The sequence below is a fragment of the Trachemys scripta genome, chromosome 7 (genome assembly GCF_013100865.1).
Source record: "Trachemys scripta elegans isolate TJP31775 chromosome 7, CAS_Tse_1.0, whole genome shotgun sequence".
Classification (NCBI taxonomy): domain Eukaryota; kingdom Metazoa; phylum Chordata; order Testudines; family Emydidae; genus Trachemys; species Trachemys scripta.
In genome coordinates this window covers 52,135,618-52,158,679 of record NC_048304.1, presented here as the reverse complement: position 1 = coordinate 52,158,679, position 23,062 = coordinate 52,135,618, and the positions used below count along the sequence as shown (strand labels likewise).

The window sequence follows — 23,062 nt, the reverse complement described above, 5'->3', positions numbered from 1 at the left end:
CCCAAAGCATCCCTGATCCTTATGGCCCCGCGCCGTGCCCTTCTAATAGCCTTGGTCTCTGGCTGTTCAAACTCAGCCTGCAGGCGCTGAGCCTCTGTAGTCCAGCCCTGAGTGAAGCTTTTACCCTTCCCTTCACAAATATTATGGAGCATACAGATGCGGCTATATTCATAGGAGTATTGTCATCAGCCACGTCCAGCTTCCCATACAGACATCGCCAGTGGGATTTTAAACAGCCAAATGCACACTCCACAGTCATTCTGCACTTGCTTAGCCTGTTGTTGAACTGTTCCTTGTGGCTGTCAAGTTGCCCTGTGTAAGGCTTCATGAGCCACGGCAGTAGGGGTAGGCGGGGTCTCCCAGGATCACAATGGGCATTTTGACTTCCCCTATAGTGATCTTCTGGTCCGGGAAGAAAGTCCCTTCTTACAGCTTCTTGAACAGGCCAGTGTTCTGAAAGATGCATGCGTCATGCACCTTTCCAGACCAGTCTGCGTTAATGTCTGTGAAACGCCCACGGTTATCCACAAGCGCCTGGAGAACCATTGAGAAATATCCTTTTGGATTAATGTACTCGGTGGTTAGGTGGTCTGGTACCAGAATTGGAATGTGCATGCCATCTATCGCCCCTCCGCAGTTAGGGAAGCACATTTATGCAAAGCCATCCACAATCTCACGCACATTGCCCAGAGTCACGGTCTTTTGAAGCAGGATGCAATTAATGGCCCTGCCCACTTCCATCAACACGACTCCAATGGTCAACTTTCCCATTCTGAACTGGGTAGTGACCTATCGGTAGCAGTCTGGAGTAGCCAGCTTCCACAGTGCAATCGCCATGTGCTTCTCCAGTGACAGGGCAGCTCTCATTCTCGTGTCCTTGTGCCGCAGGGCTGGGGCGAGCTCATCACACAGTCCCAAGAATGTGGCTTCCGCTTTCCTCATGTGAAAGTTCTGCAGCCACTGATCGTCATCCCAGATGTGCATCACGATGCGATCCCACCATTCAGTGCTTGTTTCCCGAGCTCAAAAGCAGCACTCCATTGTGGTCAGCACCTCCATGAATGCCACAAGCATTCTCGTATCATAGCTACTACGTGTGGTGAGATCAGTGTCGCACTCCTCTTGCCTTTGTAGTTTAAGGAATAACTCCACTGCCACTTGTGACATGTTGGTCAGTACGAGCAGCATTCTGGTCAACAGCTCGGGATCCATTCCTGCAGCCAGAAAGAGGCAGAGCAGGGCACGCAGTACACAAACTGTTGAAAGATGGTGCCAAATGCAGACGGAAGCACAGGGATTGCTGGGATGCGAAGCAATGCATCACAGGGCATTGGGACAGGACCCAGAATGCCCCGCGACCCCTTCTGCCTTCCCACAAGTCTTAACGGCAAAAGAGAAAGAGGTGCTCTGTGGGATAGCTGCCCAGAGTGCATTGCTCTGAATAGCGCCGCAAATGTGAACACACTATTGTGCAGGCAGCTGTCAGTGTGAACACACAACAGCGTTTTTTCTTCAGCGCTCTCTGAGCAGTGCTGTAACTTTGACAGTGTAGATGTGCCCTAAGGCACAGCCCACACCACCAAGCAAAACCCCTGTGTCCCGTCCCCCCCATCTCTCTCTCCACTGGGATCTGCCATCCAAACCCCTAGTGTGATGGGTTGGATCAGAGAAACCCCCTTGGGGCTGCCAACTGATGTGCCAAGACTACTTCTGCCCCTGCTTTCCTACCCTGGAAGCTTGGGACTTCAGTGCCCTCCCTGATTTGAGCCAACCCTGCTAGCCTGCTGCAAACCCAGACCCAGGTCTGTACCACGTCCCCTAACAGCTGTAAGCTTAATTGAAAGCAGCTTAAGAAGTGTTCCTGTCTTTAACACTCAGATGCCCAAATCCCAGTGGGGTCCAACCCCAAATAAATCCGTTGTACCCTGTATAAAGCTTGTACAGGGTAAACTCATTAATTGTTCGCCCTCTATAACACTGATAGAGAGATATGCACAGCTATTTGCCCCCTCCCCCTGGTATTAATACATACTCTAGGTTAATTAATAAGTAAAAAGTGATTTTATTAAATACAGAAAGTAGGATTTAAGTAGTTCCAAGTAGTAACAGACAGAACAAAGTGAATTACCAAGTAAAATAAAACAAAATATGCAAGTCTAAGGCCATGTAGTTTGGCTACACTTGTGAGTTACTGTACAATAAAGGAGCCCCATGCGCACTAACTCACTCCCCATGCACACTGGCAAGGCACATAGAGCGCTCTGACTCCGTGGCTAGAGCATTCCTGGTACTCCACCTCGGCGAGAGGAATAATGTTTGCTGCGCTCCCACTGGAGCGCTGCGGCGCCAGTGTGAACGAGGTGTTGCATTACTGCGCTCTGATCAGCTTCCGAAAACGTCCCATAATCCCCTTAAGTCAAGTGGCCACTTTTGTCATTGTTTTGAATTGCTGCAGGAATTTGGAAGTGCCCTTTGAAAGCTCTGTTTCTGACAGCCGGCTGCTTATCTGCTCCGAGACAAATCAACCATTACTGTGGAATGCTGTGTGAGAGAGAGAGAGGTGGGGGGAAAGAAGGGGCCTTCTGCTGTCTGAACTTACAAGACAGCATGCTGACATGCTCTCAGACCTCCAAAAACCCAGGCTCTCTCCCCCCACATACACACAACATACTCCCTGTCACACTCCACCCCACCACCCCCATTTGAAAAGCATGTTGCAGTCACTTGCATGCTGGGATAGCTGCCCATAATGCACCGCTCCCAATGCGGCTGCAAGTGCCGCAAATGTGGCCACGCCAGTGTGCTTGAAGCTGTCAGTGTGGACAGACTGCAGCACTTTCCCTACTGCGCTCTCCGAAGGCTGGTTTAACTCAAAGCGCTCTATGTCTGCAAGTGTAGCCATGCCCTAAGCCTGATACAGTAATAAAACTGAATACAGCTAAAACCTCACCCTCAGAGGTGTTCCAGTAAGCTTCCTTTTACAGACCAGTCTCCTTCTAGTCTGGGTCCAGCAATCACACCCCCTGTAGTTACTGTCCTTTGTTCCAGTTTCTCTCAGGTATCCTTGGGGGTGGAGAGGCTATTTCTTGAGTCAGCTGAAGACAAAATGGAGGGGTCTCCCAAGGGTTTAAACAGACTTTCTCTTGTGGGTGGAGACCCCCCTCCTCTCTCCTATGCAAAGTCCAGCTCCAAGATGGTGTTTTGGAGTCACATGGGCAAGTCACATGTCCACGCATGACTCAGAACTTACAGGTAGCAGCCATGGTTCACATGCTGCCTTGAACGTCCTCAAGTAGACTTCTTATGTGGATTGGAGCCTTCCAAGATCCATTGTCCATTAAGTGCTTCTTGATTGGGCTCTTAACTTACACATTCCTTTCTCAAGAAGCTGACCAAATGCTCTATTAAGGCTACTTAGAAATCAAGCAAGTACACAGCCAATATTCATAACTTCGAACACAAAAATGATACATGCATACAAATAGGAGGAATAGATTCAGCAGATCATAACCTTCACAGAGATATGTTATATGGCATAGGTAGCATAAAACATATTCTAGTTTTGTCATATATACATTTATAAGCAAATTTCCATAAAGCCTTATGGGGTGCAACATCACACCTTGCTTAGTGAGTGCTGTTCAGTTAAGGGTGACCAGTGCTTAATTTGTAATGAAAGAGGTGCCAGGGCTCAAGCAAGTTTTTTACTTTCGTAACTGATGCAGCAAGCCCAGAGGTCCCAAGGCTATGAACTGCCAAGCCTAGAGGTGCTAAGCTCAGCCCTGGCAAAAATTAAGCATTGAGGATGACCCCCTCAATCAGGACAGGCTAAGTATAGTTCTGCTGTCTTTTACTCATACAATAAGGGTAACAACATTCCATGACCCCCACATTCAATACTAAAGTCATTTTTAACCCAACACCAGCCAAAACTGATCACTTGGACAACACAAGCTCTGTCTGCTGGATACCTAGGTACAGTAGGTGAGTTCACGTAAATACAGTCTGGTCCTAAAGCCTTCCCTCCCTCCCTTGGCTCATCACTAGCTGTCAGGGAAGAGCTCATTCAGACATTGCTTACAAATTATAATTTGAAATTATAAGGTTGGCCAACATTGTCGAAACAAATCTGCCAACATTGTCAGAAAAAACAACAGGTGCATGAAGACAAGATGCTAGTCTTTGTTCATACTTTTCAAACCTATTACACTTTTCCAGGTACAAGTATTTTATCATACACTGTATATGCTTTTAAAGTGTATATTAATGTTTATATTTCAATTACAATTTCCAACCAATGACTCAATTGGTAACAATGCATGTGACCAGTTGACCACTAGGGGGGTGTTGGGGAAATTCAGAGGGGTGTAGGGAAATCCCTGCCTGCATGGGCATGGGCGACAGGTTTGTATAATTTTTGGTGGTGCCCAGAACAGGTTGAAGCAGAGCCGTCCCGTCCATAGGACATAAGAACATAAGAACAGCCGTACCGGGTCAGACCAAAGGTCCATCTAGCCCAGTATCCTGTCTACCGACAGTGGCCAATGCCAGGTGCCCCAGAGGGAGTGGACCAACAGGTAATGGTCAAGTGATCTCTCTCCTGCCATCCAGCTCCATCCTCTGACAAATAGAGGCTAGGGACACCATTCCTTACCCATCCTGGCTAATAGCCATTAATGGACTTAACCACCATGAATTTATCCAGTTCTCTTTTAAACGCTGTTATAGTCCTAGCCTTCACAACCACCTCAGATAAGGAGTTCCACAAGTTGACTGTGCGCTGCGTGAAGAAGAACTTCCTTGTATTTGTTTTAAACCTGCTCCCTATTAATTTCATTTGGTGAGCCCTAGTTCTTGTATTATGGGAATAAGTAAATAACTTTTCCTTATCCACTTTCTCCACATCACTCGCGATTTTATATACCTCTATCATATTACCCCTTAGTCTGAAGAGTCCTAACCTCTTTAAGCTCTCCTCATATGGGACCTGTTCCAAACCCCTAATCATTTTAGTTGCCCTTTTCTGAACCTTTTCTAGTGCCAGTATATCTTTTTTTAGATGAGGAGACTACATCTGTACGCAGTATTCGAGATGTGGGCGTACCATCGATTTATATAAGGGCAATAATATATTCTCAGTCTTATTCTCTATCCCTTTTTAATGATCCCTAACATCCTGTTTGCTTTTTTGATCGCCTCTGCACACAGCGTGGACATCTTCAGAGAACTATCCACAATGACTCCAAGATCTTTTTCCTGACTTGTTGTAGCTAAATTAGCCCCCATCATATTGTATGTATAGTTGGAGTTATTTTTTCCTATGTGCATTACTTTACATTTATCCACATTAAATTTCATTTGCCATTTTGTTGCCCAATCACTTAGTTTTGTGAGATCTTTTTGAAGTTCATCACAGTCTGCTTTGGTCTTAACTATCTTGAGCAGTTTAGTATTGTCTGCAAACTTTGCCACCTCACTGTTTACCCCTTTCTCCAGATTATTTATAAATAAATTGCATAGGATTGGTCCGAGGACTGACCCTTGGGGAACACCACCAGTTACCCCTCTCCATTCTGAGAATTTACCATTAATTCCTACCCTTTGTTCCCGGTCTTTTAACCAGTTCTCAATCCATGAAAGGACCTTCCCTTTTATCCCATGACAACTTACTTTATTTAAGAGCCTTTGTGAGGGACCTTGTCAAAGGCTTTCTGGAAATCTAAGTACACTATGTCCACTGGATCCCCCTTGTCCACATATTTGTTGACCTCTTCAAAGAACTCGAATAGATTAGTAAGACACGATTTCCCTTTACAGAAACCATGTTGACAATTGCTTTGTGGGCCCCTGTGTTTCAGGGGTGTGTGGGGTTCAGGGTTGCCCGGAAGGGTTAGCAGGGGCGCCTGGCGCTGGCAGCAGCAAGCGACCTGGCCCCAGCCCGCCCTGCTGGCTCCCAGCGTTACTTGGGGGAGGCAGCAGAAGCAGGAAAGAAGTGGAGCAAGGGCTTGGGGCCAGGGTCGGGGTGGAGCCAGGTCGCTTGCTCCTGCTGTCGTCAGGCCCCCTGCTAGCCCCCCAGGCTTCCCTGGACCCCACGTGCCCAGTCTGTCCTCTGGACGGGATGGCTCTGATTAAATATAAGCCCAAACATTGGTGGAGCTAGGCCCATGTTCCTAAATATTGGTGGAGCCTGGGAAGGCTGGCTATATTTTATATAGATAAGCTAACATAATATGCGGATAAGGGAGCCCGCAATCTCCACATCCCTGGCCCCCAGATCTGACAGCGCGCCCCCCAACGGACCCGGACCCAGCTCCGGGCCTGCTGCAGGGCCGCTCCGTGCTGCACCGACCGGGGCCCCTCCAGGTTCAGCACGGCACGGAGAAGCCGAGACACCAGGCGCTAAGGCTGAGCCGGCGCTCTCCCCCAGCAGGGGGCGCTGCGCCGCCAGCCCAGCCCAGAGCTCCGCCCACGGGGAGCTGTCGGTTCTGCCAATCAGGCTGTCCGCGCGGAGAGGCGGGGCCTGTGGCGCGGCCCCGCCCCGGCCGCAGTGTCCCTGCCGGGGCTCCGTCCGTAGCCGGGTGGTTGTTGTGACTGAGGGGCGCGGGCGGGTGAGTGTCTGCGGGCCTGGCCCGAGCCCGGCTTCTGAGCGCCCTGGGCGTTGTAGCTCCTGGGTATGTCGGGGGCTGCCCCTTGGTGGGAGCGGACGGTCGGGGGCTGGAACTGAGGGGAGGGGGTCCTGGGCGGGAGTGGATGGATTAGGGGCTGGTGTGTGTGTGGGGGGGGTGTCCTTGCGCGGGAGTGGGGGATGGGAGCTGGTGGGGGGGCCTGGGTGGGAGTGGGTGGGTCGGGGGCTGGTGGTGGGAGCAGGGGCCCTGATGGGAAGTGGGTGTTCCTAGACTAAAAGCCCATGGGCTCCCTCAATAAAAGCAGTGAGACTGGTGAGTTACCTTTGCACCCAGCTGAAGCCTAGGGTAGTTCAGCAGGGAGCCTGTGCCTTCTGGGAGCAGGAGAACCGCGGTAGATTATTCAGGGTGATGGGGACTAAGTGACCGCTGTGCTGGGTGTAGAGCTGCTTGCCTGGGGGCTAGGACAGATGTATCCGCAACTAGTGCAAGCAGCCTGTGGGCCTTAGAGCCCAAGTCCATCTTCTGCAGTCAGCTTTGCTGTGCTGCAGGCCCAAAGAGATGGCTTTAGTATGCATGTGGGAGCACCTCTGGGGTTCCCCCTTTCACTTCAAAAACAACAAGGAGTCTGGTGGCACCTTAAAGACTAACAGATTTATTTGGGCATAAGCTTTCGTGGGTAAGAACCTCACTTCTTTGGATGCATAGAGTGAAAGTTACAGATGTAGGCATTATATACTGGGCTACCCCCTGATACCTTTCACTTCAGGCATTCATTCACTTTGTTCTGCATGAAAAGTGTGTTGTATAATCCCCCAGTGTGCAGCAATGATCTTTAGGTAAAACATGAATTTTCTGACAGATTAACTAAATCTGAGTTTATTTATGAAAATTAATTAAAAGTGGGCTTTTTAAGAACTTTCTCCAGCATTTGACCTGTTGTTCCTCTCTTTCTTGCTAACAAAGGGCTGGCTTTCTGTATCGTTGAAGCTTGTTGCCAGCATTCCTCAAATGTATGCTGAGGCCTGGTCTACACCTAAAATTTATGTCAAACTAGCTACATGGCTCAGGGCTGTGAAAAATTTCGCGCTGGCACTTGGGTTGACCTAACCACTGTAGTCGCAGCCAGGTCAATGCTACAGCAGTGTGTCTCAACCTTTTTGTGCTGGTCACCCTGCCCTCTCCCCCCCCCCCAATTGTGACCCTTGCCCTTAAATATCATTAAGTAAATTATGATTAATACTTAGGGCTGGCGAGCAAGGCCCCATGCCACATGGGGCCCCATAAAGCTAAGTTACATGCTTCAGCCCCAGGCGGGGCTTTGGCATGGGCCCAGGGTGTGGGCCACCCAGCCCGTGGGTCAGTGTCAATGCTTCCGCATCCAGTGTTGGCTCTGCTCCCAGAGACCATTGCACGTGCCTTCTGTGGGATCCCACTCTTTAGTTTCTGCCCTGGTCCCCTGCAAGTCTTACTCCGGCCTTGCTTGCGACCCCTTTAAAACTCCTGCAATCTCCAGGTTGAGAGAAACTGTACTACAAGAACAGAAAAACCCCTTTAGTCACTGTAATAAGTGTCTACACTACAGAGCTACAGTGGCATAGCAGTTGTGCCAGTGTAGTGCTTATAATGTAGACATACGCTTAAAAGATTGGGTTGTAAGGTAAGCAAAGTTTGTCTTTCTGTCTTGCCCGTTATATTACAATTTTCCTTTCCTTGAAATGACTGTCAGTTCATATAACTTACCATAGACAGAAATTACTTATACTCTTAGTAAAAATGGTTGCAGTTTAACTGGTGTGGGGGCCTTTGTTTCCAAGAGGACTGAAGCTACAGGCTGTTGTCAAGAGAAGTGGCCTCCATTTCCCTAAAGCCTCTGGCAGTTTTGGAGCTTGAGAGCCAGTGTGTGATACAAGCCACTGGAATGTAGATTAGAATGGCTTTTCACTATAACACCTGGTTTTAAGACTATTTTCTTACTGTATGAAAAGATAAACATGTTTTAAGAGGGCACTGGAAAAAAGGAATGCTGTTCTCCTGTGGCCCATAAGAAGCCCTAATAATATTGAGCAAAACCTTAATTGCAGCCTTCCCATTCCCCATAAATACAGAATGCATAGTATGGCAACAGCAGGTAGTCCAGGCTTTGTTGTAACCTGTGAGGGAGGTGAGTGTGCTGTGTAGCGTGTTTCATTATTTGGAGTCAGTAGGAGGTTTAGTGTGGTATGGAGCCTGTTGCTTTCTCTGGAAGTGGTGTTACATGGGTAGTTTGGTCCAGATAAGAGCTGTTCCATAACTTGCTTTTTAGTGTTTGCAGTAGAAGGGATATCATGTGTACTGAGTCTTAGTCCCTTTTAAGCACAAGCTTTTGTTTATGGCTATTATAGTGGCAATAAGGGCAGTAAAGTGGGCTGATCTCAGAACTGCCTGCTCTGATCATCTAGTTGATGAAACTGGCCTCATGAAGTGAGGGACAAAATAGAGGTAAGACAAGTGGATCATTCCTCACACGCTGGATGTCACTAGAAGAGGGGGGTATAGTAGTGAGAGAGGCTGTGGTAAGGACACACTTGTGTGGGCATCATTATACTTTATCTCGTAAAACAGCCTAAAAATTTACTGTCTTGTGAATGCTGTTGTGTACTGAACAGATGTCTCCACTAGTCACCGATTTCTTTCCTGAGAATTTACAGATTTTACAGAACTTGTTTGTTTCTTATGTGCATTATGACCTTTTACATGCCTTCACTGAACAACTTCTTCTCTTGTGCTGCTACTTCTGTTTGGCCTTTGTGGCACTCCTCACTGTTTTTCCTAGTACATGCTAACCAAAGTCAACATGTGCCTTTGGTAGATTGCTACAAACCACTCCATCTCCTCTCCCAGATAGTTATCAAATATCTTGGACCTCACCAGCTCTAGCACTAATCCATAAGTACCCAGCTTCTAGTCTTTCCATACTGAGAATTGGCCCTCTATCCCTGTGCCTTGCTTCCTTTTGCATTAAGCAGTTGTTAAATTAATTGCAGTGGCAGCGGTTCACCTTTCATGCTGTTGCTATCATTTTTCTTAACGCTTGTTGGGGACTCTGTCAAAATTCTTTAGAAAATCCAAAGTGCTATACATTGGTCCCTGTTCTGCTGGTTTTTTTTAGCTGTTTTAAAGTGTTCTGGCAGGTTAAAATAAGTACAGTTTTGAGAAGGGTAAACTGAGTTCCCTATCTCATAATACACCTCAAGGTGTTGTATTAACCTGCCTTTACCTGGTTTTCACAGCTATTTTTTCTGAAGCTAAAGTAAAGTGTCATGCTTGTTGACCATTCCCAAACAACTTTTTTAAAACTGCACATGCAGCATAGCAACTAGCTTTAAGGGTAAAACATGGAACTGGAAGGGATCTTGATATGTCTAGTCCAGTCCCCTGCACTGAGGCAGGGCTTAGTATTATATTCTGGACCATCCCTGACAGATGTCTAACCTCTTCTTAAAAATATCCACTGACAGATATTCCACAACCTCCCTAGGCAATTTGTTCCAGTGTTTAATTACCCTGACAGTTAGGAAGTTTTTCCTAATGTCCAACCTAAACCTCCTTTGTTGCAATTTAAGCCCGTTGCTTCTTTCCCTATCCTCAGTGGCTAAGGAGAACAAATTATCACTCTCCTTTTAATGACAACCTTTTATGTACTTGAAGACTGTTATGTTCTCGCTCAGTCTTCTTTTCTCCAGACTAAACAAACCCAGTTTTTTCAATCTCTCTTCATAGGTCGTGTTTTCTAGACTGTTGATCATTATTGGTGCTTTCCTCTGGGCTTTCTCCAATTTGTCCACATCTTCCTTGAAGTGTCGTGCCCAGAACTGGACACAATACTACAGTTGAGGCTTTATCAGCTCTGAGTGGAGTCGAAGAATTATTTCTTGTGTTTTGTTTACAACACTCCTACTAATACAGCTGTCACGGATCCACAGGATTGGTGCTTGTCCCTAGTTTTGGGACACGCTGTAGGACAGGGGTGGGCAAACTACAGTCTGCCAGCCGTTTTAAGCTGGCCCTCAAGCTTCCACTGGGGAGTGGGATCTGGGGCTTGCCCCACTTGGCACTCCAGCTGAGGAGTTGGGGGCCACTCCACGTGGCTCTGGGAAGCTGTGGCATGGCCCCCCTCCAGCACTCCAACCGGGGAGCAGGGTCGGGGTCTGCTCCACGTGGCTTCCGGAAGCAGCTGCATGGCCCCACTCTGGCGCTCCAATGGGAGCTGCAGGGGTGGTGCTTGCGGGGCGGTGTGCAGAGCCGTCTGGCCGTGCCTTCGTGTAGGAGTCGGAGAAGGGATATGCCGCTGCTTTCGGGAGCTGCTTGAGGTAAGTGCCGCCCGGAGCCTGCACCCCTGAGCCCCTCCCAACGCCCCAACACCCTGCCCTGTCCCTGATCCCCTTCCCACCCTCTGAACCCTTGATCCCAGGCCGGAGCACCCTCCTGTAACCCAAACTCCTCATCCTCAGCCCCACCCCAGAGCCCACAACCCCAGCTGGAGCCTGTGCCGCTTCCTGCACCCCAACCTCCTGCTCTGACCCCCTCCTGCCCTCCAAACCCCTCAATCCCAGCCCAGAGCACCCTCCTACACCCCAAACTCCTCATCCCCAGCCCCACCCCAGAGCCCACACCCCGAGCCGGAACTGTCCCCGCCCCTCTGCACCCCACTCTCCAGCTCAGAGCCCCCTCCTGCATTCTGAAGTCCTTATTTCTGGCCCCACCCAGAGCCTGCACCCCCTCCCGCACTCCAACCCCAATTTTCTGAGCATTCATGGCCCGCCATACAATTTCTATTCCCAGATGTGGCCCTTGGGTCAAAACATTTGCCCACCCCTGCTCTAGGAGGAACCTCTTCAGTGTGCCGGACCCCCTAGGGCCTCACCCATCCTGCACAGGATTGGACTCTTTAGACTGAACTTCTGGTGCTCCAGCACTCCTGCCTCACCCCGTGAGCTCTGTTAAAGCTAGTTCACATGAGATGGACCCCGGTAGAGACTTGTACATTCTTTAGGGATTAATGTGCCTCTCCAAACATTTGCAGTGACACTTCAACACCATTGTCAAAACAGTCAGGTTTATTAGTCAACTGGAACTCAGCTTAGGAAGTCCTTAGAGTAGCTAAGAGAACTGAAAGTTAAAGCATAGCCCAAGTCCATTCTGATTAGTCAGAGCCCAGACAAGCGCTCTCTCTCTCTGTCTGACCTCCTTGGTCAGTTCCCAGGTGAGAGTCCCAACTCCTTCCAGCAGCCAGGTCCTATTCCCCGCCACCTCACATCTCCCGGCCTTTGTTCTCAAGCTGGGGGATGTTACTCAGTTTTCCTACTGAGAGGTGGGGAAATCTATCTCCTTCTGGGTTGTGTTGGTTGCTAGACATTGATGTCCTGGTGACTGGTTTGCTATTGTTTTCTTGGCCAGGCTTTTCCCAATGACTCATTTAGTCTGACAGATAGGCAACATTCATATTGTACCTGAGTCACTTAACCTGCCTTGAGAGCAAACAGTCCTTTCCCACCCACTGGGTATCACTACTGTGTATAGGAGAAACTGAGGCACACAAAGATTCATAAAAATTACCGAAAATTCTCACATCCTCACAACATCCCAGAATGATGATGATGATTATTATTATTATTTTTGCAATAGTATTACACTGTTGACTCCTGTTTAGTCTGTGATGTGCTATAACCACCCCATCCTTCTCTGCAGTACTTCTTCCTAGGCAGTCATTTACCATTTTGTATTTGCACAGTTGATTATTCCTTCTGAAGTGGAGTATTTTGCGTTTGTCCTAATTGAATTTCAATCTGTTTAATTCAGACTTTCTCCAGATTGCCAAGATCATTGTGGCTATTATAGAACACACGTGTGTTGCTTTCATTGTTGGGTTCTTTTCCGGCTCTCAGATGAAAGCTATTCTGGGGGTTTAGTACATCCTAACTTTGAGTTGTTCCCATAATTTTGTTTTTCATTACACTCCACTGGAGAGGTGAGAGAGTGCCCCACCATCACAACAGTTCAGGGCAATTGTGCAGTAGGGATTGTTCCATTGCTCTGGTGGAATTGGAAGAAATCCTGTTTTCTCTCTACAATCCCTTGTTTCTTCCTTTGCTGCCTGTTGGCCTAGCAGTCCCAACTTACCTCCCACCAATGGGCTTCCTGCGGTACTTAAATTGTTGACTTGGGTCTCAATTTTTCCTCTGAGCTGCCCTAGTCTCCACCCACACTTTGCTTGGTGCTGTTTCCACTGGGTGCAGGCACTTGCTTTGCACTGCCTGCTTCCTGTCTGCTCCTTTTCTTCCAAGCAGGGAACACACTGAAGTTGATCAGACAGCTGTTCTCCAAAGGACTTGTGGGAGGATTGTAGTGATTTTCAATAGGGTGTTTGCTCACAAACAGTAGATGCACAGCACTTGTGAGCCAGAACACAGCTGGCAACTGACACGTCTGCTGTCCTTAGCAGCAGCCTTTAAACAACATGGGTGATGTCTAGAGAACCGTGCTTTCTGCCAGTGATCTGCTCAGGGTGAGAACTTGGGTACCTGTGGGTAGCTCTGAGGTAGTACTCTGTTCCCAATATTACTAGAACTCAATCAGAAATATTCAGGTTATGCTAGGTTTTCACCTTGAAAACTGCTTCACCAGTAGCTCATTCACTTCCAGCCAAATTAGTTGCTGTCCCTGTAAAAACCCCTTGGGTGCTCTATGGCTCCTCTGCTTTGTAAGCAATGTGGTTCTGCTTTTGTCTGGTTCAGGCCTCTCTCTGCCTTCCGCCATCCCGCTTGTACAACCTGTCAAACAGAAGAATGAGATGTCAGTCTATTCCTATCTCTGCGGGCATGTGGGGTATTGTCAGGATGAGTGTGGGAACTGCTAGGTTGGTATTTGTTCCACATGGCTGTCCCTGAGCCCCTTCTCTAATGAGGCGTGTCTATGCTGGGCACTGATGTACTGCTGCTGCCCAGTTTCTGCGCAGTAGTTCTAGGTGTGGGGCAGCCTAAGCTCTTTGGTGGCTGTAGAGCCCATGGGGGTCGAGGGCACTATCTGGTGCATGCAGGCGCTGAGTCGCATGACCTGGGTCAGGTGCTGGGTATGGCTGAATTACAATATGTTATGATTGCCTTGTCTCCCACTCCCCCAGGCCTCAGGTGAGACTGAGGGTGGGGCTGGCAGCCTACTCCAGTTAACTTCCCTGGTTGGATGGCAAGCTCTTCGGGCAGGGACCCTGTTAAATGACTGACATCATCATGTACACGTTCAGTGCCATGTTGGGCACTTCTAAAGCCAGGGAAACCTAAGTGACAGTCTGTACTTGCCTCTGATTCATAATGATGGGCAAGAGCTAAGGGACCTTTCTCACCAACAAGTCTCCTTGCTCCTAATGACAGACTGGTGTGCCTTCCTGTTTCAACTTCGGCCTCCGTGGTGGTTCAGACAGCTGTGAAGAATGACGTCGAGAGGTGCTGGGACTGCCTTTTCCCGGAGGAACTACAGGCTAAGCAATGAGTCTGAGAAGCCCAAGGTCACAGGTACGTGCCCTTGCATAGTGTGTAGATGTGCGGGTAGGCTGGCACACCTGTTTCCTAGGCTGAGTTCTTCACAAAAGCCAGTTAGCAGTTTCTAGTTGACACTGAGGATTTTCCCCACTTCCACCCGTTAGTGCTGCCGTACCACTGCCACCTCCCCAGTGTGACAAGAGTAGCTGCAATTTGCACTGGGGCATCTTACCCCACTTTTGGGCAGGGACAAGCTGTCCTGGTGCCAATGGCAGTGAACTAACTTGTTGCCCCAGTGCAGCTGCACTGGGGGCTGCAGTTGGGCAAAATTCCAGGGCAGACAAGATCCAAACCCTTCCTAAGAGCCCAGAGGGGTTTTGTCTCCTGGGGTGGGGGCCCTTTTCACTGCTCTAAGAGCTTCTCCCTCTTGTCTGTGTCCAAGACTCCCTTGCCACAGTGGTTTTCCTCTGCATGCAGCTCCTCTACCTGAGGCAAAAGCGTGATGCCTCAGACTCCTTGTCTTCACCCCTTCTGACTTGGGGAGCTGCTTGTGCAGTACTTTGAGGCTGCAGGGGATTATAGTTTTCATCTGAACCCCTTTCTGGGCAGCTTATATGTCCACCAGGAACTCATCTTCCCATTTATAAGTCCAGTGTTTCTGGGTGCAGCATCAGAGGCCTTGAAGTAAGAAGCTGTGCCAGTGTTGTGCAGATGATTTTCCTTTGGTTGAAGTAGAGTGTAAGGGCTTGTCTGTATGGCAAGTTAATGTGCGACAAGCTGGGCTGTGAATGTACCATAGCAAAGAAGGTGCAGTTGATATTTCTGAGGTGTTCTTCCTGACTTCCCATTGCTTATCTTTCTTTTGCTGTTCATTACAGGGATAGTGAACAGCAAGCTGCTGAATGACTATCTGCACCGCATCTTTCCCAGTGCTGATGGGATCCAGCCTGCAGCTGCTTACAGGTACTGGTTGCCTTCTAACTCTTACATGGCAGGTGAAGCTGCACCTGCCTTCCTCCGGACACGTCATGACATGTTGGTCTGGGAGATCCTTTCCAGAGTCAGTCAGTAACAAAGCCTCTCTGTGATGCTGGCATTAGGGAAAAACAAGCCAGTGGAAGTGCATTGTATTACAGAAGTCTCTTCTTTAATGGCACTCACAATTAGACTTCCAGTGCCTGGCTTATAGAATTGTGCACATGTAATTGCAGGCCTAAGTTGCTTGGAGATGTACAGTAAATGTAGTGGTTGCATGTACTTAGGGCCAGCTATGCATCTACCTGATCAATCATGCACACGCTTGCCCAGTTTGCTTATGCAGTGACAAGTGCTGCAGAAATGTTGTGTAAGCATTTGTGAAAATTGGGCAGTCAGTGCCCTGTAAACTAGACACAATGCTACTATTGTCATGTGTAATACAGAGACACTTCTTATGACAGTAATATTTCTTCTGTTGTCTCAGTCTTGGGAGCACTGTATGGTGACCTCTTTATTACTAAAACAACGAGGAGTCTGGTGGCACCTTAAAGACTAACAGACTTATTTGGGCATAAGCTTTCGTGGGTAAAAAACCCACTTCTTCAGATGCATGGAGTGAAAATTACAGATACAGGCATAAATATATATTGGCACATGAAAAGAAGGGAGTTACCTTATAAGTGGAGAACCAATGTTGAAGGCCAATTTAGTCAGGGTGGATGTGGTCCACTCACAATAATTGATGAGGAGGTGTCAATATGAAGAGAGGGAAAATTGCTTTTGTAGTGAGACATCCACTCCCAGTCCCTATTCAAGTTCAAATTGATGGTGTACATTTGCAAATGAATTGTCCATCCACCCTGACTAAATTGGCCTTCAACATTGGTTCTCCACTTATAAGGTAACTCCCTTCTCTTCATGTGCCAATATATATTTGTCTGTATCTGTAATTTTCACTGCATGCATCTGAAGAAGTGGGTTTTTTACCCACGAAAGCTTATGCCCAAATAAGTCTGTTAGTCTTTAAGGTGCCATCAGACTCCTCGTTTTTGTGGATACAGACTAACACGGCTATCTCTCTGATACTTGGTATCTTTATTATTAGATGTATCTGAAGGAAATTGCTTGTGCAGGGCAAAAGTAAAGTTAGACACCAAGCTGTGGCATTGAAATTCTTTTTATGCTTTCAACTCTGCTTCACATTCCATGGGTCAGAATCCTGGGGCCTCTTGTTGCGTAACTCTTGTGTTCAGCTTTGCCACTGGAAGGCCTGTAGGCTCGGGGTGGGTACAGTTGCAGTTGGAATGGTGTGGAGCCCCTCCGGTGAAATGTTCCTCTTTCTGTCTGGCTGTGTTTAAAAGGCGCTGGGGGTCACATTCCTCCCACTATGCTTAGATTCTGAGCTCACATCTGATCTGTCATCACCTCTAAAAATAACACTGGGCCCTCTTGGCTGTTGGTAAGCTGAGGTTATGGGGGGAGGAGGGAGGACTGTCTCATGTTACTTTACCACAAACTTTCCAGCCAGCATGCCTTGGAATATTCCATTTGCACTAGCATGTCAGTTTTCAAAACTCCAATTCTTTTGTTTGACTGGAGCCTTAAGGGCATAGGGGCTGATGACCAGGAAAGGATGATTGGTCCAACAAACTGGCTTCTGTTTGGTTTTCTCCTCTCTGCTTCCCTGGACTTAGCTGAGAAGTGGAAGGCTGTTGCCTGATCCCAGTACATTACTATCTCAACTCAGGTGCAGACAAACAGAGCTCTTGGCTAATGGAACTTGCCATATTGAAGCAGATCTTCTAGGCTGCTGTGCTCTCTGGTAGTGGTCTGTACTGTGCTTGGGTGGAGCTCCCTTTAAACATCCGCACAGCTATCTCATTATCCTCCTTCAAAGCCCTCCTGCAGGTGCGCCAAGACCAATTCCTGTCATGCTGTCCAATACTGTTTCCTTGAGCGCCCCCATCTGTCTGTCTACATTGTCTCTCGTTTTATATTTAGATTGTCAGCTCTCTGGGCCAAGGACTGTCCTTTTGCTCTGTTTGTACAGCACCTAACACAATGTGTTCCTGGTCCATGAATGGGGCTTTAGGCACTGTGGTAATAGTAATATAGTTGGCCAGTTTCACAGTACTCTCCATGGAATTGCTTCTGACCTCAGCTGATCAGCACCAAGACTTGAGGGCCTTTGATAATTTAGCTTATTTCTCTGCAAACACTGTTCTTCTTCATATCTCCGTTAATGATATGTAACACAGATAAGTGGAACTTATTACTGTGAGCTTTACTATAAATAGCAGCAAAGGACAATGCGGGGGACAGTCAGGCAGCTCTGGCTTACAAGCTACCCAAGGTGTGAACTCGTTAAACCTTGGTGACACACTGAGTTTTGAAGGGCTCTCTTCTTTATTCCCAGGAAGCCACTGACATTCCAGAACCTGCAGGAGCACCTCGACAAATTGCTGGCAGAGGACAGTGGTGCGGAGGACAGTCGAGGTAGGAGATATTGGGTGTCTGCTCCTCTTGGAGCTTCCTTGTGTGCCTTATTGGGAGAAGAATCAGTCTCATGGGAGACTGATTCCTAAATGAGCTTGGTTCTTGCTTTCCTATGTTCTGATTCATCATCTATTTAACTCCTGGATTCTAAGCACTTGTGGGCTAACCCTGCAACAGATCAGTTCTTAGTTGTAACAACCATGTTTCCAGATGGATAGTGGGGTGCTTGCTCCAAAGAATGGACAAACTCATGCAGTGAACTCTTGTTTGGGCAGGTGTGTTGGAGACATCTCCTTAGCAATGATATAGCAAGCTCTTGCTGCTGAGATTTCATACTGCAGAATAGCTGGAGTGTCCCATTCTTCAATGGAATAGGCAGGCTTGTTGATAGTCTCTGTGGCTTATTCTTCTGATGCATTCCTCTACTGTTGTTGAATTTCCTCAGCCCCACGCTTTTACCTGCCGTGATCTGAGGCGTTTGTTCCCTCCCCCAGTCATTAAAGCACAGTCCATAAGAGGTGATGCTTTGCCTCTTCATGTATCTAGTCATGAGCCTATACCTACAGTGTGAGTGTCTTGCTACCACTAGATGGGAATGTTTGGTCTAATGTTTGGCTTGGGGTTTAGCTTTGATGGCCTCCAGACTGTTTTGAAGCTACTGAAACTGTTGGGATAAATTTTCAAGGTACTATATGAGACTGGGCATGTGACTTGGGTGCTGCATGGCTAAAACATGCATTGCTTTGAGAACTTCTGTTTAAATTCCACCCTGAGCCTGCTGCCTCCTGGAAGTGCTGATAATCTGATGCTATAACTCTGTTCTACTGCTCCTCCTCAGCTGCAGAATCCAGGTGTTCTTTTCTCATCTATACCGTGGTGTCCACGAAACTCTTGTACTACAAGTGCCATGTGTCTTTCTCTGCTGCTCTGACTGGCTTTCATGCCACTCTCATTTCAGATCAGATATTAGAGGGGCGACTTGGTCCCTCTACTGTGGTGTTGGACCACATCAGTGGTTTTGAGGGACTCCTCCTGGTTGATGATGACCTACTTGGGGTGAGTGTGACGAGGAGCACAGTGTGTGTGGAATGGCCCATGGGGATTTAAAGGTCTCTCTTCAGGCCTGTGTTGTCCTCTTGCAATATGTTCTTCAGAGCAAATCCCCCTGCCGCCATTTTGGTGTGTTAAATGATGCTCTGGGAGGCTGTAATACTCCTGAATGAAACAGATTCTCCAAGAGGAGGAGTTCTGGCAGTGCCTTCAAACTGCATTTTGGGCAAGCTGCTCCTGCTCTGGTATTATTGCATAGTCTGTATGAGATTCTGAGGTGGTTCTCAATTGTTTTTTGAAGTCACCTCAAGGTTGCATTGCACTTAGCCTGTATTCTGTGATACCCAGGTGCTGCAGGTTCAGTCAGTGAAAGATCAAAAGCAGCATGCAGGGCCATTGGGTGACCAGAGGTCTCTGGTCAGCAGGGGCCAGGCAGTTCCCTCATCGTTCCCTTCACTAGCCTGTTGTCCATTCTCACTCCCTGGTTCACTCCCAACATCCATTCCCCCTGCTCCTGCCATGGTGCTGTGGGAGCCCCCAACACTGCACTGACTTGTTCTCTCCTCCTTCACTTGCTCTACCCCATTGGCCAAGCAGCCCTGCTTCCTGCCACCCACTGCCCCCCCTCATTGAGCCCTACTGCCTCCACTTACTGCAGCCTTTTCTCCCCCAGCACACTCATTGAAAGAGCAAACTGGCCCAGTCTGCTGGGATCTAGCAGATTCTCCACCTGCCTTCAACGATCCTGCCCCTCACTGCCCCCTTATGTCCCTTGCCCCATGCTTACACCTCTATCTCAATCTCTTGTTGTTCTTCCTCCTCGGTCCTTCTTGCTTTGCCCACCACCGCCCCATCTCTATCCTCCCCTGGATCTAGAGTGCATTGTCAAACTGATGTGTGTGTAAATTGCCTGTCACTCCCTGAACCCCCATCTCCTTGTCTGCCCTGAAATCAGGAGTCCCTTAGAGCATGGGTTGTCATTTCTCAGTGTCCGGAAAGAACCCGGTGGGAACCCTAATAAATACTCACTAATCCTTGTCTCCAGGCTGTCTATACTGAACCTGTGACTTCATCCTAGCTTCACATGGCTTATCTAGGATCCAGACATTTCTCCCGCTCCTCCTTGTACTCTCAGCAGCACCTGCAGCAAGCTATATTTACTTAGTGGTGGCTGCTGCTGCTGGGCCCTCCTGGTGCTGCTGAGCTCCTACTAAGCTCCTAACGTATTTGCAAACACCATGCGTTATGGGATGTATGCAATCCAGCAGCAAACAGTCTGGAGCTACCTGAAGATCCTGGGAATTGATATGCTTCCTTTGATAGCAACTGTCTCCCTGACTTATGATGGAAAAGTCTCCCCTGTGACTTGGGCTGCATGCAGTGGGAAGTGCCAGTGGTGGGGCCTGGGCTGGGGGAATCTATGGGCCTGCCTCAGCTGTACAAATCTCCCTTGTTTGTTCCTTGGTTCAGGTGATTGGCCACAGCAACTTTGGCTCCATCAGGGCCACAACCTGCGTGTATAAAGGTAAGTGCAGTGAGTGGATGGTGTGGCTAGAGAGCCTGCCATGGCAGAAGGGAGTTGCAGGTTACCCAGCTGGAGAGGCAAGGGTGTTTGTGATATGCTGCAGCCTCATCAAGCCTTTAAAACCCCAATCCTTCCACTTGGTCTGTGGGGATGGAAGGGAGGGAAGCCATTGTCTGATACCAAATGGGAGGAGTTGGCAGAGGGGGTTGGGCTTGACTTTAAGGTCCCCTGGACATCACATCCTCTCCTGCAGTGGCAGTGTAGTTGCCTGCTCTTCTGTTGCACTGAGTTTTTAGCCTGTGCTGTCTGGCTCTGTCATCGCTGCTCTTCTCCTCTCTCTTACAGGGAAATGGATCTACGAGGTGCTCATCTCCTCCCAAGGGCTCATGCAGATTGGCTGGTGCACTCTCAACTGCAGGTTTAATCAGGAGGTACTGTAACTGCACAGCTCTGCAGCCTGTTCCTGGCCTGCATGCTGAGGTCGGGGGGCGTGTTCTGTTGTCTTGGTGCGCTAAAGCTGCTTCCCAGCACAGTTTGTACACTGTAAATGTCACATCTTCATAAAATAATAAAGACCTCATAAAAGCGGTTTCTGCTGCATTTGCAGACTAGAGGGATTTGGAGGACACCTGCACTGTACCAGTGTGTTATGGGCTCATGCTGGATACACAACTGGGGACAGCAAATGCTGCATCTCAGGATACATAGGGCTCCCTGCTGCTCTCTCCTCTGGCACCCTGTTAGCATGATATACAGGGCTGATGGGAACAGTGGTGGCATCTGAGCCTCAACATGGTTCTTGCCAAAAAATGCTACATGGCTTCTCAGGCTGGCATAAGCAAAGCCTGGTAACTTTTGCCAGGCATTTGGGGGCTGTTTGTTTCACTTGGAGTCTGGCCTGCCTGTTTTCAGTTTGTCCTTGAATGTTGATGTGTGATTGGCAGGGGGGACGGGGAGCAGCTGGTGGTGTCTCACTGGCTAGAGTGTTGGGTGTGTGGTTTGCTCCTGTTCTTTTTTTTGGGTTGAAGGTCAGTGGGGTGGTGGTCTGTAAAAAGGCATAGGAAGTGGGAGTGCAAGTGCCACTGGGTAACAGGATCTTTGAAGGCGCTGTGGGAGTGCAGAGAGCAATCTGCTGCTGCCCTGAGAGGATCACAGGTGATGCTCTGTGTTAGACTACAGATCTGGGGTCTGTGTGTGTGTCAATTACTAGAATTATGGTCCAACGCTCTTCTCCTTTCCCCAGCAGAGTGCTCATGCTGCTGAGCGCCAGAAAGCCCATTTTCTCTGCCCCATGGCTTTGCTCCCATTGCAGTGGCTGCCCCTCTGGGTGTGAGGTGCTTGGGATGGGCTCCTTGCGCCCAGACAGCTTGACTCTACTCTTAGCCTCCTCTCTACACAGGAGGGGGTTGGGGACACTCCGGATTCGTATGCATATGATGGAAACAGGGTGCGCAAGTGGAATGTCACCACCACCAACTATGGTAAAGTAAGTGCCTGCGCTCAGTGGCTCCCAAGAGGGAGCTCCCCTTTGCTCTTGGGCCTTCCCACCAGGTCACAGGTTAGGTCGCTAGTGGAGCACTGTAATTGCCGGGTCTAGCATTCCCCATCTGCAGTGATGAGCTCTGCAGAAGCCTTAATTGGCATCGGCAGTGACACAGAGGTGTTGAGAGGAGCAGGCTCTGCAGGAGGGCGTGCAGCAGTTAGCAGAGCCCGGAGAGGCAGTGCTGCTCTCAAACCACACTGAACCCCATCATCGTCTTTGTGAATGCCAGCTGGGGATGAGCTGCTCTTTCCTTTGGGCAGGGGAAGAGAAGAGCTAGCAGAGCCATGTTCCCTTTAAAAGGGAAGGAAGAAGGTGGTCCTCTGAACTTTGTAAAACACTCCCGAGTGGTTTGGTGAAACAAGGGGCCAGCCCCAGGTGAGCTTGGGGATGCAGGCAGCCTGATGATCACTGACCTGTGCTCCTGGTAGCACATTGCACCCTTACAGCACCTACGTATTCAGACCTAGCTGCTTGGCCATCTAGTTTAGTTCAGTTCACTGAGCAGCTGCTGATGGGAATGAACCTCAGCTTGGCGCTGTTACTGCTCTTGGGAGGGCACCATTTGGATTGCTCCTTGTTAAACAATGCTGCTGCCCTGTGGCTAATTCTACTGGGTTTGTGGGTCTGACACAGTCATGGTCCTACGCATAAACCTAGTGATGGCCAACAAGGAGAGCCTCTGAGTGTTGTGTGCACAACTGTGCAGAGGTGGCTGACGATGCTGTGTGAGCTTCTGTGGGAAGGAGAAGTCCCGTGCTTTTCTCACTAGACTTGGCCAAAAAAGGTTGTTGGAAAACAACCCAAATTGTTCTCTTTGCAAAACTGAAATCTTCACTGTGAAAACTTCTGATTTCTGTCAGGAAAGTCAGAATGAGTGCTCCTGGCTGTGCCTGTCTGCAAGGCTCAGTCTTAGAGAGACAATGATTCTATGATTCTAAGGTGAGTGAGGTCATATCTCTTATTGACCAATTTCTGTTGCGGACTGAGACATGCTTCTCAGGTCTGTGAAATGTACTCCAAGTGCCACAGCTAAATACAAGGTGGAACAGATTATTGAAGTAGTTTAACGCATTTCAAGGGACCATTCAAGGTGAAGTGGCCTGTTAACAGCCCTCCATTCATAGGGAGGAAAGGAAGGGCATGGGGAGCAGCTGGGGGAGGTTGGTAGTGGGTTATAGATTATTGTAATAAGCCATAAATCCAGTATCTCTATTCAGCCCATGATTTTTAGAGCCTAGCAAAGTTATGAATTTAAGCTCCCAGGCTTGTCTTTTGAGGGAATTGTGCAGGCTTCTTTGAGGATGAGGACTGAGAGGTCGGATATAGAGTG

At 48.6% G+C, this 23,062-nt stretch overlaps 1 protein-coding gene across 6 annotated transcripts in view; it reads left to right on the top strand.

The window, feature by feature from the left end:
• Window positions 1–6,519: 6,519 nt before the first annotated feature.
• The window catches only part of RNF123 (ring finger protein 123), a 145,629-nt gene continuing 129,086 nt past the window's right edge, over window positions 6,520–23,062 (top strand). For 5 of the 6 annotated variants that reach the window (XM_034775192.1, XM_034775191.1, XM_034775190.1 and 2 more), the window contains exons 1-8: window positions 6,540–6,671; window positions 14,033–14,173; window positions 15,019–15,103; window positions 17,535–17,614; window positions 18,573–18,670; window positions 20,135–20,189; window positions 20,535–20,620; window positions 21,589–21,675. In XM_034775192.1, the coding sequence (XP_034631083.1) occupies window positions 14,092–14,173; window positions 15,019–15,103; window positions 17,535–17,614; window positions 18,573–18,670; window positions 20,135–20,189; window positions 20,535–20,620; window positions 21,589–21,675 (573 nt within the window). In that variant the 5' untranslated portion in view covers window positions 6,540–6,671; window positions 14,033–14,091. Of the gene's footprint in view, window positions 6,672–14,032; window positions 14,174–15,018; window positions 15,104–17,534; window positions 17,615–18,572; window positions 18,671–20,134; window positions 20,190–20,534; window positions 20,621–21,588; window positions 21,676–23,062 lie in introns of all 6 variants that reach the window. The other variant, XM_034775189.1, reaches the window with a different exon arrangement.